At 39.6% G+C, this 20,026-nt stretch overlaps 1 protein-coding gene across 1 annotated transcript in view; it reads left to right on the forward strand.

Moving 5' to 3' along the window:
- Nucleotides 1-16,809, forward strand: part of LAMA2 (laminin subunit alpha 2) — a 559,328-nt gene extending 542,519 nt beyond the window's left edge. Inside the window, exons 61-66 of the mRNA XM_006029173.3 lie at nucleotides 2,747-2,936; nucleotides 7,719-7,874; nucleotides 10,458-10,611; nucleotides 10,909-11,039; nucleotides 12,675-12,897; nucleotides 16,556-16,809. Of these exons, the coding sequence (XP_006029235.2) occupies nucleotides 2,747-2,936; nucleotides 7,719-7,874; nucleotides 10,458-10,611; nucleotides 10,909-11,039; nucleotides 12,675-12,897; nucleotides 16,556-16,713 (1,012 nt within the window). The 3' untranslated portion in view covers nucleotides 16,714-16,809. The remainder of the gene's footprint in view (nucleotides 1-2,746; nucleotides 2,937-7,718; nucleotides 7,875-10,457; nucleotides 10,612-10,908; nucleotides 11,040-12,674; nucleotides 12,898-16,555) is intronic.
- Nucleotides 16,810-20,026: the final 3,217 nt, after the last annotated feature.

A 20,026-nucleotide genomic window follows, 5' to 3' on the forward strand; every position in this document is an offset into this window, starting at 1 on the left:
ACGATTGCCCTAGGCACCGAAGCGAAGGGACGCCAACACGTGCTGCCCAGCCAGTGCGGGGTGTAGAATGGAACCGCGAGCAACTTGTTTGGGGGAGCGTGGGGACAGGGGAAGGGCAGCTCCTGCAGCTGTGTGCACTCCTGGGCAAGCATGGGGGGATGTGTGCCCCCCGGATCTGTGCATGGGGCAAGGGCAGACTGCTGCTGTGGGCTTTGCCCAGAGCACCAAATTTCATTGCTATGGCACTGATTACAGTCTTAGCATGCATATGATCCTAAATCACTTGCTAGGCTTCAAAGACAAACCAAGGTAGAAAGTAAATAAACTCATACTGGGCACATCTGCATGAGATGTTTACTGTGGAGTTGCCTAACTAGCTTCACAGTAAACTTCTCGCATCTACACGTGCAGTGCTATTAGGCTATGGGAAACTAATAAAATCCTCAGCACAGTAGTACTTGTAAATACAAGTACTATCCTACTGTGGAGTTATTTACTGTGAAGCAACGCATGTATAGACGCTAACCTGGGAGTAAATTGTTGCCAGGCAGCCCAGCCAGCATAGGGGCCACCATCCTGCCTGTTGCCCAGCCACATGGCTTGGCAGCCACAGGAGCCTCATGGCTCAGCCAGCTCCCCCACCACTTGATGCAGCCACCTGCTTCTTGGGCCTGACCTCGTCCCCCATACCCTCGTGCCAGCCCAGAGCTGCTCCCCAGACCTCAAGCTACACTGCCACTGCCAGCTGGAGCCCAGAGCTGACCCCCATGTACCCCCCACCTGGTACCAGGCAGCTACGGCTGGAGCCTGGAGCTCATCCTGGTTACTGCAGGGGGGAGAGGAGGGCAGGACTAGCCCCGACCTAAACTGCTTATCCCTGGCTCAATTTGCTGCTGTCTTGGGTGCATATATGGATGCTGCACCCAGGACTAGTTTACTGTGGAGTAATTTGTTTTGCAGTTTAGTCAGTCACATTAATGGCACATATAGACATGCCCACTGTATGGAGCAGAAGTGTATTGTAGTTGCTGTCTTCTCTTGCAAGTGCTCATATTTGATGGGTGGGTTCCAAAGGACCATCTTATGGAAAGGAGGAAAGGTTCCCATATTACCTACAGAGCCTTTGAAGAAAAAAATGTTTGAATTGCAGTAGACCTACAGCATCATCCCTCCCCAGAAAACACCCCTGTTTATGGAGCAGAAGCAGCAGTATATTTACAGCTTTCACTAAAACAATACAATAAATTATGAATTTTTTATTTATATATATATATATATATACACACACACACACACACACACACTCATAATAATTTTTCCTAAACTCCTACAATGAGATTATTCTACCAGTTTAAACTAAGTTAAAAGAGAACATAGTGTATGATGATACAAAAAATAGACAAAATGAAGCAGTGGATAGTAAATTAAAGAAGGGGAGTTCTGTTTGATTTTGACGCTTCTTCTTTATGTGAGTAACTCAGATACACATAGGGATTATAGGACAGGCTAGTGTTGTTGAAGATGAAATAATAAATATCTCCTAAATATTTTGGCTAGAATACAAATAAGACTAATAGGACAATGTGATGCAGGGTCTCTCTCACTGCCATTTTGAAAAATCTGTAGTTATATTTTCATTTTAATATTTTGGATAAAAGCCTTCTAGAATAATCTTTTTGTTGTTGTTGTTAAAATTGGACATCACCCATCACTGAATTTCCTTTCTGTGGGAAGAAAATCAGGGCCAGGGGCCTTCCCAGTACTTAGTAAGAATCTATGTATTCTTACTTGAGATTCAGAAGTAAGATAATGATATCCTTGCGACTTAACAGATGAAATTTCCTTCAGCAAGAAGCCATCATTTCCTTCACCATCTGTGAGTAAGTTGTTAAACTTAGTTTTAAAAAACAAAAGCCATGGATCTTCAGAAATATACTCATTGGGGAATTAAGCTAAATATTTTGTCCCTTTGACTATAATCTGCCAAAAATGTTGATTATCATTATTTTTTCCTCCAGCTATCAGTTCCTCCCCTACATTTTCTCTATATTAGGTTTTTTATGGCTTATTTTAATCTTCTTGGTCCATTGGAAACTAGCATAATCATTTTTAGACTTGTATTCCTCCAAGGCTTCTATTAAGTCATCCTTAGCTTTAGTATAGTTCTTATCAAATCATGATTTATGCCACCAACACAACCTATCCCCAGACCTTACGAGTTTATAATATACTGAATTTCAAATAGCATTACTTAATATGCCAGTTGAAAGCTCTTTTCTGTGTGTTTTCAAAAAGTGGCTTTGTATATTGCCATCAGATAGTACAATTTGTTAAAAAGTAAACATTTGCCAATTGTCACTACAAATTTCTCCTGTTATCATTGTATGTAGGTAGATGACTATTAATACTCTTGTGTTGTAATGTTACAAATGGATTTATTTTTCCTCTTTTGACTTGGCAACTATATCTGCAGTTTAGAATTGCATTTGGAAAAAGCCATATTGGAATTTTTCTCTAGTTACAGGTCTCTGTAGCATCAGTATAACAGTTATTAACGTCTTGAGACTAATGATCAATATGAAACCTTCATATCTAAATGATGCTTTTAAATATCATGAAATGCTTTTAAAACCAGTTTTAGACCTTTAATAATATTTCTTCTCAAGAAGAAAGGAGGGATACATCATTTATTCCATAGTTTGATTTTGGTTCTTTCTTGCTCTTTCATTCTGTTTTTGCTTTTTAGGCTCACAATTGAATTTGAAATTCAAACAGAAGCCGAATCAGGCTTGATTTTTTATATGGCCCGGATCAATCATGCCGATTTTGCAACTGTACAGATAAAGAATGGACTGCCTTACTTCAGCTATGACCTTGGACATGGAAATACCAGCACAATGCTTGCCAAGAGCATTAATGATGGCCAGTGGCACACGGTACAAAGCTCTTCAATTCTTAAAAGCACTGTAGTTTTAACTTGTCCAAGAGTTCTGCATGGAGAAATTTATATGGGCTAAACTTTTGGACACTGACCATTAAGTTGTGCTTCCATTATTTTTCCTTTGAGGTGCCCAGGCAATTGTAAATTGATGTTTTGAAACTCTGGTATCATTATTTGAAAATTTGGCCTACAAATAAAGACACTTGCAGAACATATGATAAATGTAGTAGGGAAAATCAGAAAGCAGTATAAGGTTCTCCAGTGTGGCCCAGCTGAGTTGCAGAAAGGTTTCATACCCAGTGAGACACATCATTAGAGTTCCCATCTTTTGAAGTATCACTGTGACTGAACTGTGACATGATTTAAAAGCCAAAAAACCTTCACAAAAAAAAGAAAAACAACTGAAGTCAATTTTGCTTGCATAGTTACCTCATTTCATTGGGGAGCAAATATGATATTCATAGACGTTTGGCAGCTCTTCTGTGGTTTTAGGAAAGGAAACATTTATGAATATAAAATGCCAGTGGCCTGTGGGTAACAGGAGTAGGAAAACACAGTACAACCACCAAGGATTATATCTACTGAGATAAAGGCAACAAACAGATTATAATTTTATTAGGTACAAACAAAGGTGGAGGATGTAAATAAAGGCAAGAAGGGGAATTGGCTGAAAATCACATATGGCTTCAAATGTGAGATTTACAGCAAGTCCAAACTCTTTCTACCCCCTGTAGAAATTTTTTAGGAATGCACACACAAAAGTAACTTTCATTTTCATTAACAGTCAAATGAAAATTATTCATTTCAGAATTAATTCGAAGTTTTTTCATCAGAAAGGCAAAACCAAAAGATTTCAGGACAAAATAAGGATGATTTTATTCATAGTTTCATAGTAGCTAGGGTCAGGAGGGACCTGAACAGATCATCTAGCCTGACCCCCTGCCACAGGCAGGAATGAATGCTGGGTTCACAAGACCCCAGACAGGTGATTATCTAACCTCTTTTTGAATTTACCCAAGGTAGGGGCGAGGAACACTTCCCTAGGATGTTGGTTCCAGATTTTGGCCACCCTAACTGTAAAATATTGCCTCCTGATCTCTAACCTAAACCTATTCTTCATCAGCTTATTACCATTGTTCCTTGTCACCCCAGGTGGTGCTGGGGAGAATAGGGCTCTACCTATTTGCTGATGATCAGCCCTGATGGGTTTGTAGGCAGCCACCAGGTCCCCCCTCAGCCTCTGCTTGCTGAGGCTGAACAGGTTCAGGTCCCTCAGTCTCTCCTCATAGGGCCTGTCCTGCTGCCCTCTCACCAAACGGGTGGCCCTCCTCTGAACTCTTTCCAGGCTGGCCACATCCTTTTTAAAGTGCGGTGCCCAATACTGGACACAGTACTCCAACTGCGGCCTGACCAAAGTTGCATAGAGGGGGAGTATCACCACTCTGGACTGGCTTGAGATGTACCTTTGGATGCATGACAAGGTATGGCTGGCCTTGCTGGCTGCGGTCTGGCATTGGCGGCTCATGTTCATCTTGGAGTCAATAATGACTCCAAGATCCCTTTCTGCCTCTGTGCTTTCAAGAGGGGAACTCCCCAGCCTGTATGTATGCTGTGGATTCCTTCTCCCAAGGTGCAGCACCCTGCATTTGTCTACGTTGAACCCCATCCTATTGTCATCTGCCCACTTTTGTAGTCTAAATCTGGTTGCAGCCTCTCTCTCCCTTCAAGTGTGCCCACCTCGCCCCACATCTTAGTGTCAACGTGGAGAATGTGCTTTCAACCCCCTCATCCAAGTCGCTGATGAAGATGTTAAACAGTGCAGGCCCGAGGACTGAGCCCTGGGGTACCCCACTGCTCACATCTCGCCAGGTTGAGTACAACCCGTCCACCACTACTCTCTGGGTGCGCCCCATCAGCCAGTTTTTTACCCATCCAACTGTGCAGACATCAATGCCACATGTTGTTTATTTGTATTACTATAATACTCAGAGCCATTATTAAGGACCAGCCCCTATATATAGAACAAAAGAGTTACTCCCTGCCACCAAATACTTATAATGTAAGATCCTCATGGAGGTTATCTTTTCCTCTTTATAGCCCATCTCCTCCAAAAAGGAGATGAGGGATAGGGAACAACTGATGCATCATGCTCTCGCTTTCTGTTGCTGGAAACTGTTCAACATGGAGTCCCTGCTTACAGTGCAATACAGAAGGTGTGGATCACACCCTGCAAAAGAGAACAGGGGCCACTCCCATGAGCCTTGAATGAGCCCAGATCTTCTAATTTCCAGCCAAACCATTTGGGAGGGGGGGTGGGGGGCAAAGAAAAAAAGTACCATAATATTTTGCAAAAAGGAGGTTTTTTATGAACAAATTCACTCCAGTGAAAACCAACATTCCATTGAAGAACAGCTTAGAATATTTTTAAGAAACAGCAGTGAAGATGCAGCACTCAAGGTTAGTCATGGAAAATCACCAAAATAGCAGTGGCAGTTAGGACCTAAGGGACTCTTCCCTTATCCTAGTGTCCTGCCTTACCAACCTATCCTTACATCAGCTCCTAACTTCTGCCATCTGTATCATACTCCATTTCAATGAAAAACAATGGTGAAAAAGGTGGTGAGGAATGAGCTAGCCTGATCCCATAGCCTGATCTTGCTGCTCACAAGGTCAGCTCCCTAATATCTCTTACATGTTACCTAAAATCCTATCAGTATCCCATTTGACAATATCCTCAGCACCAGCAAAATATGTTAGTTCTCTGCACCTTAATACAAATTGACCTGATAGACCTCTGTGCCCCAGAGGATGATAGGGTGAATGTAAATAACTGTCATAGCAAAACACTTGAGCTGCTTTGGGGAATTTCACGAGGAGAAGTTTAGAGACACTTTTCATGGGTGTCTCCAGTCCTTACATCTGCCTTTCCTTCTTTTGAAACCCATTACCAAACCATATGATACTATTATTGCCCTGCATCATTAAATCTCCATCTGATGCCATATCATAGCTACTTAAACTCTGTGGCCCCTTTATAATAATAGTCATTCCCCCATGTCTTTGCTACTGACCAAATCCCCCTTCCACCTAGGTCAGCACCGTACCTCAGATTCACCATCCGTTTGTCCTCCGTGCACTATTACCAAAACTTCCTAACTCCTGTCAATTGTCAGTACTTCCTACTGCAAATACAGAATACTCATGACTGGTGTGCTATGACACTGAACAAAGAGAGGACTTTTGAAAAGCAACACCAAGAAAACAATGTGCAGTTTTTACTATTTGAATCAGTTAACTGTTGAACAGTGTTCTTTACAAAAGCTACCACAGTTTTGTTACATGCACACTCTTCTTGGTACTTAGCCTTTTTAATACACAGAAGTATTGTTGCAGAGATTCTGGCACAATCTTTGGAAAGAAAGGGACTTAAAGCAGAGGCATAAAAGAGCAGCTGGGCACCCAGGGCAGTAGCAACAGCATGGGAGCATCAGCAACTACTGACCACTGGCGCTGCCAGAGCAGCCGTATGGTGGGAGCTGTTATTTCGCTGCTTCCACCCTGCAAGTTGACACTCAGGACTGCTGCCCTACTTGCCTTTTCATTGTTATTACAGGCAGTCCTCAACTTACAATGTTTTGAGTTATAATGTTTCACACTTCCAACATTTATAAATTGACACCCTGTTTCAACTTTCTGACAGTCAGTTTTGACTTTACAATGTTTGATCTGATGCGATGCCACGCCAGGGAACAAGTTTGCTGCGTCGCTCATCTCCCTGGAGAACATCTGTCCAAACTTCCTTGGACACTTTCTTTAAGAAAGCAGACAAGACTCCAGAAAAACCTGCTGCAAGACTCCTGAGAAGAATCCAGCCAAGAACCTTTTAAAAAGTCCAACCAAGAGCCCTTCAAAAAGTCCAGCAAAGTCAACTCAAAGAAGTCCTTCCAAATCAATATGATTGCTATTTACAATATAAATCATTAATGTAGCTATATTACTCATCTATAATTGATCGAGTACAAAATTCTGGGGTATTTTTGGTGAAAATAGGGTATCAGGCCTTGGTTCAGGAACCAATCCCCCATTTATAACATTGTTTCATACGAGAAAATTGGTTCCGAGTTACAACATTTCAATTTAAGACATGGTTTTTAGGAACCAATTGTGTCGTAAGTCCAAGGACTGCTTGTATACTGACTTAGCGTCTAGCTAGAGTTAGAATTAGAGCAGCTCTTTAACAGTTGCAGTCCTTCCATTTGATTCACATTCTCCTTATCTACAAAGGAACCTAACTTAGCCTATTATCACTCGTACTCCAGCCTGAACTAGTAGTATGTCTAAACTGGAGGAATATAAACTTATGTCTTAAGATACTTGCCTATAAATTTGCAGTTATCATGATATCTTCCTTATGTTCAAAAGAGTAGAAGCATTGCTATCATTGTAATAAGACAGACATTAAGCTTTCAAATGGCACGTCTTACTTGTAGTAATTTTAATAAGTTGCTTACCGCCATGTTTTTTATTATACATTTTGTTCTGTTGTTGCGAGATCCCTAGGAGAATGATCCATGAATATAGCTATGTGCTACCACAATGCAACTAATTAATAACAGTAAAAATGCCTACCTTTTTCTTTACATGTGGGGTTCTACACACAATGCTTCTTATCTGAAGTTAAAGTGGAAGCCAGGATTTATGATGAGGAAAGCACCCTTTGCATTAGTTATCTGTTACCAGAAAAATCTTTCTAATATACTTTTTATTTCATTTCTAGATAAAAATAGCCCGAAACAAGCAAGAAGGAATCCTTACAGTAGATGGTGTTTCAAACAGTACCACCAGCCCCAAGAAGGCCGATATCCTGGATGTTGTAGGAATGCTGTATGTTGGAGGATTGCCCATTAACTACACAACCAGAAGAATTGGTCCAGTAAGGGAGAAAGTTTAATAATAATAACTCTTTTTGCAGCCTTTAATTGTGTTTTGACAAGTAGCAGCATCCATATTTCTTTTTGTAAAATATTCAGGAAAATGGTTAAAATTTAACTCTTTGAAGTCAGGAGGAGAACTTCAGTCATACTCCAGTTGATGCCAAAAATTGAAACTAACCTACAGACATTATTTGGGGGGAAAAAGAAGGGCTTTGTGTGCTTGGCTGCAGCTAATATTTTGGGTGAATAGTACATATGAAGAGAGAGTGAAAGTCAAAGTAGCAAATCCATGCATCTGGATCTAAGCACCTGTATAGAGGGGATGAAGAGGATGCAGAGCTCCAGATCTAGATGTGCTAATCAAATCTTCAAATACATTCCAGGTGATCAAATACCATTCCAGTCAGGCTGCTCTCCAGGGGCAGAACCCACATATCACTTCAGACAAAATAAATGTGAGAGAGAAATTCTGTAGTCAGACAAGCAAGTCACTAAAATAACTTGAGGAAATAGGGTACCAGAAGACTCAGAATCAGTATCCTATGATAAAAGACCTACAAGATCATACTGACTGTTTAATTTCTGTTTATGCTGAATCAATCAAGATAAATGAGTCGATCACTTAGATTATCAAAGCATATTTGGGGGCCTGAGCATTCAAGAAAAATATTTAACTATCCATAAATAGTCCAAAAATGTTTACACTGCCATCTTTGAAAATACAACCACAAGTAATTGATGTTATTTCAAGGAAATGAGCTCACCAAAATCCTTTTCTGGAGTGAGGCCTAGCCTGACAATGATAATCATAGAATCCTAGGGTTGGACTGGAACACAGAAGTCATCTAGACATTACACTTGAGACATCATTAACCTGAATGCACCATAGGTTTAGGAAATTAATGGTGTGACAAAATGGAAAACCAGTCACAAAAATATTCCACAAACTGTGGCTGGTGTAATATTTTGGTGGCTGACAATTGGTAATGGCATGATTGAAATCTAATACATTATCTCAAAATCCTACATCCTGCCATGCACATGTAACATGGCAGGAGGCACAATTATTGGGACTAAAGATGAAATCCCATTGAACGATTGAATGAATGTATGCCAGGTGCGCAAGCTGTCTAGGCCAACCCCTATCAAAGACATGATTCATGTATTCATGTAAAATTCTGATTGTTTTAGTACATCTTGGGATTTTAATGGAGCTATGATTTCAGTGTTATTTTATCAAGTTAAATTCAATACTTTCATCCTCCAAAATCTGTGTTGTGCTATATACTCTGAAGTATATAGTATATCGGCTAGTATATGTGCTATATACTATGAAGATTTTAAAGCAGGTTGAAAACATGTATCAGCTAAGTTAGGGCTTCCTACTAATTACACATAATATATACATTGTTAACAACAGAATATATGCTAATTTCATATTAGACTCAGAGTGGTGTAATACCTATGTTTTTGGTTTGCATAAGTTTCATCATATTACAAATTTAAATTTAATTCTTCTCTTTGCAGTCCTGGGCTCTTAAAATTTCCTTGTTCTAAACAAGATTTTCCACAAGAGTAACAGTAATAATCATGTTTTAAAAAATCAACCCACCCTTCTAGCATAAAAATTCAGGTTCAAGCATTCCATAGCAGATTTCTAGAAACTTAATAAGAACCTTGAATTAAACTCATACATTTGCTTCACTCATTCAAATCTGTCAGGTTTTGACAATCTCATGGATTTGGAAAGTTTGGATATTTTGGTAAGAATACTCATTGGCATGAAAAAATCTTTAATCAGGTATCTTTTCTGAGATTGTAAATTGTCAGAATTTGTTAGTGAGCACACAATTAGATTCAGTAGTTATATTTGGTTGCAGGGGCTTTGTTCTTCAAAGTTCAGGGAATGAGCATTATGGCAAAGGCTAGGACAGAAAAAATTAAGACCCTCTGGTAAACAGTATTTTAGATGCAATTCTAGAGTGGCCATGGATAAGTTCATATGGAAGACTATATATGAAGCTTGCATTTACTTTAGAAAGGGTTTTATGTATGAATCAACATGGTCCAGTAAAAGCATAGTTTTAACATATACAGTTAGACACCTGGTACAGTGATAAACAAAGCATCTAATGATGTTTCAAACCCTCTTGAGAACACTTCCCCTGGCCTTTGTCCATTGGCTTCATTGGACAGCACATACAATACTCAATTAAAGAAGTAAATTATGGGCCATTAAATTGTTGTATTGTTGATGAAATGTGTTACATTTCATTATGCAATATATTATTTTATGTCTCCTCCATTAAGCCAGTGAGATGTCTCAGTCTTGTGACATTAGATTGCTGAGATTTCAGAAAAAGTAACATAAATAATCTGCAATGTCATGAAGATTATATTCCAGTTATAATCAGGTATTAAGGACTAACCCACAAAAAATTTGACTCATTCATATCCATATATCCAGCAGGGAATTAAAGAATCAAAATAAGGAGAACTTCTAATGACATGGGTAAGCCCTTCCATATGAACATCTTAGTTGCTTTGGACAGTAACACTTTCTGTTTAAAAACTGAACACAGGTCGTCTATAGCATTGATGGTTGCATCAGAAATTTTAAAATGACAGAGTCTTCTATTGACTTGGATAATCCAACCTCCAGCTTCAATGTTGGCAAATGCTTTACCAGTGCAGAAAAAGGAACATACTTTGATGGAACGGGATTTGCTAAAACAGGTAATAATCTTGAATATTCCTATTGCTAAAAGTTATAGTTGGTGGGAATGGCACCAAAAATTATGCTTAATCCACATTGGCTAACCAACTAAGCACCTTTGAAATAGATCATGTGTACTTCCAGCAAGATCTCATAAGTACTGCTATGATGAGCCAATATTTACATTGACTTCTTATAGACTGAAACGCAGTAAAAATATTGTGTTGACTTGATTTACTCACAGTATGTTGCATGTTATCATTAGCAATAATCTCTTGTATGCTTTGTTACTCTGTTTTGCACTTCCCTTCCCCCAGTTGGAGCTTACAAAGTGGGAATAGACCTTCGAGTGGAGCTTGAATTCCGTACAACTCGAATGAATGGTGTTCTGCTGGGAATCAGCAGCCAGAAAATGGATGGACTCGGCATTGAGTTAGTAGATGGAAAAGTAAGTTGTAAATGTCTTTAGTAGGGACATAAGATATGATGTTTCTGAGTCTCTGTAGAGCATTTTGAAAAGCATAAACAATTTAAATTCCAGATTATTACAGTAAAATCAAGATACATGAGCTGAGATCAGGACCCCATTATGGCTAGGGACAGACGCACAAAAATCCTGAGCCTGAATTGATTCAATCTTTGCAGATTAGTCTAACCTGGCTAGACTGAATCAGTTGGTAACTGGCCAGACATCCCAGAAATGCAGGCATATGCCTGTAGTGGCTCAGGCTAGAAGCCAGGGGATGCTAGAGCAGCCCTCCCTTCCCTTGCACACTGCTGAGCTGAGGGGGGTGTGGCCAGGCCCAGGCAAGACACTCTAATTAGGGAGGCTTCCCCCTGCCCCACTCCTTCTGACCAGCCCAGCAGGGTATTGATAACACAGTGTTTATCACCCCATTAAGAAAACAAAAGAGAGACATTACCAGCTACCTGTTGATTCTGCCTTTGTCCCAGCTGCCACAGCATGGACTATAGTCAGCATGTGGTCTGCTACCTAATACTGAGAGGTGTCTGGGTAAGGCAGAGGGGAGGGGGAAAATCCCTGCTTAGCAGGATGTGGGGAGGGGAGCAGTGGAAATCCAGGCAGATGCCTGCAATCTCTGCTGAGCTGCATCCAGGAAGCAGGGGAGCCCTGCTGTTGAGCAGAGAGCTCCACCCAGTCCAGAGAGCATGCCAGGATGCTGGGGAGAGTCTGGTTTAACTTAAACCACCAAGGGGTCTGGGACAGACATTGTATAAACTGGTTTGACCCAAATCAGTTAAGTCTGATATTACATTCAGGTTTATCTCAAACCAGTTTCAGCCATTTTCAAACTGGTTTATGTGCACTGAACATCTGTTCTGTTACAGGTTCAAACCAGTTTCTGATCACTTAAATTGGTTTATGTGTAATGTCTGTCCCTGGCCTATATGCCAAATGATTGTTCTGTTTCTGAAATGGTCTGGTTCTTCTGGTTTCCCTAAAACATAGTGCTTTATTCTGTAGTGCAGCTGTTTCCCAAATTGTAGCATCAGGATCTGTGTTAAGAGGAATGTCCCTAATCATCGATACAGTGTCTCTCACACCACATTTAGTTCCAGAATTTCATTCCTTATACATATTTCTGGTCTTCGCAAAATTTTTATAACACATTTTATCCAGCAGCTGGCTGCATTTCGAAGTGAAATAGTTTATTTTGTATATGACATGCACACAAACCAGCATTTTATTGTTGTTTAGTATAATTTGGCAGCAGAAAATGACAAATGGTACCCACAGATTTGCACATTCCTACTAATGTAGACCCCAGTGTTATCAATGGAACCACATGAGCAAGCTCTATTACTTTCAGCAAGGCTCAGCCTTGTACAAGGGCTCACCTCTGAGGAGCTGGGTACAAGATCAGAGCCCCAGTTGGAAATAAAATAGAACTAAAGTGGAGCAAGTTGGTTTGAGTAGTATGAAAGCAGTCTGTATTTTATTTTAAATCTGTATATAGCATTTGGGAAGAGCTGACTTAGTGGCTGCCAGGCTACCAAATTATGTATGATTATTGTTTTGGTAACCAGTATATTTCCCTTCTTTTTATGTTACACTCTTCAGTTAATGTTCCATGTGGATAATGGTGCAGGAAGATTTTCTGCAATTTATGAACCTGATGTACCAGGAAGCTTGTGTGATGGACAGTGGCACAAGATTATTGCAAACAAAATCAAGCACCGCTTAGAGCTGACTGTAGATGAGAACCAGGTAGATGGTAGCAGCCCAAACAGAGCCTCCACATCAGCAGAAACAAACGATCCTGTCTTTGTTGGAGGATATCCTGGTGAGTGTCAAGTACCCAAAGACTCAGTACTGACATTCAAAAAGCCCAAGGTCTTAAAGTTTATTAGATTGCATGCACTAACACCAGTGGACATAGCATGGGTAAGAAAATTCAAGCTTGTATCCAATAAGAGCATTCATACCAAATTCCCAGATCTCATTCCAGTGGATTTTGAGAACAGAAGTGCTGCAGAACCAAATTTCTATGTGTTTCAGCTATGAAATCCTACACATTTTCTTCTTCACCCTGTAATAAACACTCAGTTCTAGGATACTGGTGCACTTGCAGACATGAAGAGAAATAAAATATTCCTTTCTTTTCCCATTTAAACAACATTTTTCATAGCCAAGCAAATGGCAATGGTGTTTGGCAAACTAAAATTAAACTACTGAAAGGGTTTATGTGCTATTACTTGAAAAAACAATTGGTGCATAGTGATCATATAGCATAAAGCTCATCCTGAAAATTCAAATTAAAGATGTGGTGAATAGTTTTCAGAGGAAGACGAGGCTCCTCTCCTGTGGTGTTTGTTGCCATAGCACAACCTGTTCTATTTTTAAGTCAAACCAAAAATTGCTAATCATTAGCATTATACAAGTCCTAGAGAGCAGTCACTTCTAGCAGAAGAGATTAAATAAAATATCAAGCTGAGATGCCTCATTATTCAAGCCACTGATAGAGAATATTCACAGCTAACTGTTCATAAACAATCAACAGGCCTATTTGGTGAATAACTTTTGAAAAGCAAATCTATGAATATTGTAAACTCTGCCTAGCACTACTTTATGCTAATTCTGCAGTACTTACTGATATTTTGTGCTTTCTTGTGGGCAGAAAGAAACAAAGGATACATAATCCAATGCCCACTGAAGTCAGTGTCCAGACTTTCGCAGGGAACAACAGACCAGTTTCTAAATCTTTTGCCTTGATTTTTACCCTGCCCATGTATATAAAACAGAATACCCAATAATATTAGGGTATGGGCATGCTGTCACTTCTGCTCGGTATGACAGAGGCTGGGTAACTCCTGCATATTGTATAGAACAAAAAAATGCGTATTTTTGATAGCTGCAACCTTTGAGCATAGACAAATAAGCAACCATAAGGAAAGCTAGAATCTGAGCCTGTAGCACATCACCTACTTTAGGGTAACTTCCGATTCAAGGTAAGTTACTACTCAATGAAAGTGTAGTACTTTGCTACCTCTCATTTGCCTAACTTATTTCATGGTGGATTGCTTGTTTGCCCATACCCTTAGCCTTCAGCTTTTGCAGGTGTTATCCAAAAGTATTTCTCTGTAGTTTGGCACCTATGAGAGAACCAGCTTTTATCATACTGATTAATGAATTGAGAGTGGTGTGCCAAAAAGGTGTTCAGTGCTGCAGTGTATTTACAACTCCAACCTGAGAACGGATAGTAACAAAATGCTTTCTGATAGAGTGAGTTACTAATTCTGAGATGCAGTTAGCCGCAAGATGCATATGTGGGTCTAACACTGAAGCCTGCATAAAACAACCTTACACCACATCTGTTGAAATGAACTAGAGCCAAATTCCAGAATGTGAGCACTGATAAATATTTTTACTATACACATTTGACCATCTCATTTTTCCTCTGCTGATTAATTCATTTCCCCCAACACTTATTTTAACCTTCCAAATACCTGAGCATCTTCACATATTTTCCACTTTTTTAATCAGTCTGCTAAAGAATTGTATTCTCCTCCTTCCAAATGTGGAACTTTCCCAGCTATCCTTGCCCAAGCCACAGAGCAGAAAAGATTTGGTCCAAGGGCTGTGACAGCTTTTCTGTGTACAAATGTCACAAATTTAAAATCCATTATTGTGGGATCTTACAGGACTAGAAATGAGGTCTGGATTTTCCAGTTCACTGAGGCTTCTCCGTGCTGTATAAGCAGTGCAAAACAGCTATAAAGCAGTTGGCATGACCTAGTGAAAAATTCCCTCGTGCAAAAGAACTCTGAGCCAGCAGCAAGCTGGCAAAGACAACTCCAATACATCCTGTACCAGCCACTGTCTCTCTCCCCTACCAGGCAGGGTAGGGGAAGGACAGATGGGCCTTACAGCAAGGAAGAACAACCAGCTCCCTGTTGCCATTTTTCTACAGCCTGGGAACTTCAAACAGTTGCAAGGGGAAGTTTTGATTCTCCCAAAAGATTAACATTTACTTCTAGGAACTTTGAATCTATAAAAGCTCTTTAGGGTCATTTCCAATGTTTTTATGGCTTCCTTGGAGCCTTGTACAGTTGACCTCAGCATAACAAAAGTTCCTAGCTATATATACCTTTGCGTGACATATATATATATGGAACAAATATATATACTGTGTGTGTGTGTGTATACACACACACATATACTCACACATACATATGTGTGTGTATGTGTGTGTGTGTGTATATATATCTCTATATCTATATATGGATGTATATAGATATAGATAGGTCTATATATATATCTATATCTATACACACATTCATACATACATATACACACACACACACATATATAGATATACATATATAGAGAGAGATATATGGAACAAATATATATACCGCATGTGTGTGTATACATACCTATGTGTGTGTGTGTGTGTGTATAGATATAGATAGGTCTATTTATATATATCTGTATCTGTACACACATTCATACATACATACACATACACACACATACACACACACACAGTATATATATTTGTTCCATATATATATATCTCACACAAAGGTATATATAGCTAGGAACTTTTGTTACACTGAGGTCAAGTGTACAAGGCCCCAAGGGAGCCATAAAAACATTGAAAATGACCCTAAAGAACTTTTATAGACTCAAAATTCCTAGAAGTGAATGTTAATCCTTTGGGAGAAACAGAACTTCCCCCTTGCAACCATCTGAAGTTCCCTGGTTGTAGAAAAATGGCAACGGGGAGTTGGTTGTTCTATAGATAGATAGATCTATTTATCTATATATAGATACAGATATCTATATATCTATACATTTATCTCTCTCTCTCTCTCTCTGTATATGGATATAAGTATGTTTGGAACAAAATACAAATGCCACCCTCTAAAATTTTTTTTGTTGAATTTTCTCCAAAAAATTCCTAAATCAGTACCTACAGCACAGACAGGTACAGGGCATTATACCTTATGGGAAGATCTGACAGAAGTCTTTCTTAGGACTTTTTGTCACTTGTTAATGCTGTTCTGATCCCAGTCTCAAGCTGAGGAACCCATATCTCTCATGTAAATAGAACATAAGCTGGAGATCCACAGAAATGTTATTTTACTTGATACATCATTTTGTTTGAAAACTGCCATTTGGTCCCCACAGAAAGTTTGGGAGAAGCTTTATTTAATTCTTTGCCACTCTAATTAAGATGTACATTTAAAAAGGAAGATGTAAATGGTTTCTGATTTTTTGCTACCATCACAGTATGGAAAGAGAAAGGCAGAAGACTTAATAGATACCACTAAATCAAGAATTTATCAAAATCTTTAGAGGTTTTGCAACTTTTATGCTAAGGAATTATATGAAGCAAGTAAATATTAAAGAGAATCTACCAACAAGGGGAGAAACTTAAAGAAAAAAAGTGGGTTTTCAAAGGGTCTTTTTTAAATTCCTTTCACCTTTTTTTCCAGATGGCCTGAACCAGTTTGGGTTGACCACTAATATTCGCTTTAAAGGATGCATTCGATCTCTGAAGCTTACTAAGGGCACTGCTAAACCTCAGGAAATTAACTTCAGCAAAGCCTTGGAGCTCAAGGGTGTCCAGCCTATGTCATGCCCTGCCAACTAGCATAAGATCATTCAGGTGATATGGGTTGGATTGCATAAGTGCCTTAAATTACTTTATATACATTACTTTCATAAATAAACCATCTTTGTGCAAGCATTTTGAGTTGTGTCTGTGATATATATATATCCAAATGGCAGTATTTCAAGCTACCTTCTGATACTTAGGGTTTTCTTTCTTTAAGTGAATGAAGTGATTTTTCATATCTAGTCTTCTTTGTTTTGAAATCAAATTGTGCAACTTAGACGTTCAGTGAGCCAGCCTGTACAATACAGAGATGTGTAGAGGTATGCGGGGTGGGGGGGGTGGGGTATGCGTGTGTGTGTTCATATTTGTGCATGTATACTTCATAAAAAAATATGTTAACTTATTTCTAAGAGATTTTTTTGTTCTGGCTGCTTCCATTAAAACACACGTATTCAATATAATACTTTTCATAAAGATTCTGGTATTGTTGCATGTACTTTCTCTGGTTTGATGTCCCATTACCATGCTGTGCATGGAATAAAATCAGTTTCCATGACTGGAATCAAGCAACATTGTGTACTTACTTAGATTGTATCCTGTTGTTAAAAAGAATATCTTGGATCGAAATCCTCTAATACATTGTTTGAACAGCATTGGAATTGAATGTGCTTTTTTCTTAATGTTTAGAGCTACATTTCCTAATGGGAGCAAGTGCAGCAGGGGTTAGCACACCAACTTTCCATACCTGGAGACTCAAGCTTAAATAGGTCTCTGATCTGAATGAGCTTGGTGATTATCTCTAGTATATATCTTATAAGCAAAATCCTCAGGCTGTTTTCATAACTGAGGCTTGGAATTGAAAAGATAAGAATACTGCAAAGAAGCAGAACTGATATAACTACAGAGGGAGTTGGCACAGCACATGTCTGTAATCTCTATCAATAACTTTTTATTGAACACTTGATCTAAAACAAGCTTCTAAAGTGCGGCCCCTTCTTTGGTAATGTCTCTGATGTTAACTGTCTTTATCAGAAGTCTGAAGGTGTTCAGAGGGAGAAGGATACAAAGAATCTTTTTTACATCCTTAAAACTGTAAGAAGGCATGTACAGGGATTAACATGAAGGGGAGGGCTTCTGGGCCAGTGGGAAAAGTTCTTTCTGTAGTTTTCCCTACTGAACCTGGGTGGAGCAGTATAAAATAAAAAAGATTAGTAGGAGCAAGGATTGTCTTTATCAGTGCTAGAGGCATTTTTTGCGATGTTAGTAAGTCTTGCACCAGCTCCTAACTGACCTCAAAGGCACCTCCAATTAGGCACTGTACTGTTTAAATTTTAGGCATCCTGCCACAGGAGGGTTATCCTACTTGAACGAGTTACATACCTGCATCTCCCATGAATGGAGAGTCATATGTTCTTCCCAGGGCTGATCTGGATCACCTAGTTGAGTGGTTCTCAGCCTTTTTAGATCCAAACCCCTTGTTAGACCCAAGCCACTCCTCAGAAAATGCCAGCTCTTGCTTTCCCCTGTGTGGTTTTTTGTTTCTGTTTTTTGTTTTACTACAGTGCAATTGCACTGTTTCACAAAGCTCAGAAAGACCACAACGCTCAGAAAGTTTTGACACTATGGAATCCTATTTGAAGTCACTGGGTTTGTCTTGTGAATCATGTGTACTAAACAGCACTAATATTGTATGGCACTCTGAGGCACAGATGCCAACTTTGGTTTTTGCTGCTTGGTGCTTTTTTTTTTTTTTTTTTTGCATTCCTGTGCCAAGCCCTGCACATGCCCAGAAGAGGCAGCGCATTACTTCAACCCAGCTTACCTGACATGGCTCATAGGTGCTGAACACTCACTATTTTTTTTTGGTGGGTGCTTGAGCCCTGGAGCACCCATGGAGTTAGTGCCTATGCCTTGAGGCACCTTTAAAGGATCTCAAGACACTCCAGGGTGCTACAACACCCTGGTTAAGAATCAGTGATCTACTCCCTCAGAAGGAAGGTGCCTAATAACAGCCAACAGAAGCACTATGTTTAGGGATGTGTCTGAGCTCCTGCTCCTCCTCACAGCTCAAGTGTTAGATGCAGTGGCCACATCTACATGTGTGCTTTACTATAGAGTAAACTAATTAGCTGTGTTAAACTCAGTCGCCACATTTACCCGGGTAACGGTATTAGACTGCAGTAAAGTAATTAACTCCACCGTAAGATAATACTGCCAGGGACTAACTATTTTACAGCAAGGTAATTAACTGTGATTAAACGCGCGTATAGACATTGACTGTGGGTACAAGTTGTGTCCAGGCAGCCCAGCCAGCAGGAGGCCAGACTCCTGGCTGCCACCTAGCCACACAGTTTTGCACTTTCAGGAGTCTTGTGCCCCAGCCAGCCCTTCTGCCACCCAATGCCACCGCCTGGAGCCTGGACCTGAGCTCCTGTGGCATAAACTGCTCCACCCCAAATCAAACTGCTGCTCTCTCAGGCACATATGTAGACACTGTGCCCAGTAGTTTACTCTGGCTCAGACTGCTCCAGAGCTTATTGCTTTGAATTAATTGCATGTGTAGATTCAACCAGCATTACAAGAAGGTGTTTCCATCATGTCATTGCTCACAGGGAACAGTCTGAAGAGGTTTAACTAGAGTATATTTATTATTTAACTATGACTTTCATCTTCATCAAGTATCTAATGAACTGACATTTCAAAATATTAGTTTCTTGTATTCTATTTTGTATGTCTTTTCTTCCCCTACCATCACTGTTTTATTTCAGTGCTATCTGAGAACCTGAAAGGAACAGACTATAGCACTTCCCATCTGAGGACTTCAAAGTGCATAAAATCCTGAATAAGTTAAGCCCTTGCTCTATTCCCCTGAGGAAAGTATTGTTTTTGTTGTTGCTATTCATTTTACAGATGGGAAAACTGAATTAGACAACAAGGTTGAGCAACTTTGCTTATGACAAGTCAAAGGCAGTGCCAAAACTACAACACAAGAATGATAATTTTCAGTGCTTTGTCCCAACCTCTGTGTTACATTTTACATGATGGGCTGTGTTTTTCCCTAAACAGTTTGGTTGCATATCAGTGTGTGGAGTTCATGAGAACAAGTAGGAAAATCCAGATCAGCTGAGGTTTCTAATGCATTGGGCTTATGTGATATTTTCCAGTTACAGATAAGAAACATGCCATTGGTCTGTTGTATACTGGCTCAGAGGTGGCAATAATGGTGTTTTCCATAAAACTGTCTTCAACTATAAATGGGCAATGAAATATGCATAAGGGAAATTGGAAAGAGAGAGTGTGAGAGAGGTCTTTATGTGCTTCCTTGAATTATTTTCCTTTTACAAACAAA

The sequence above is a fragment of the Alligator sinensis genome, unplaced genomic scaffold (genome assembly GCF_000455745.1).
Source record: "Alligator sinensis unplaced genomic scaffold, ASM45574v1 scaffold889_1, whole genome shotgun sequence".
Taxonomy (NCBI): Eukaryota; Metazoa; Chordata; order Crocodylia; family Alligatoridae; genus Alligator; species Alligator sinensis.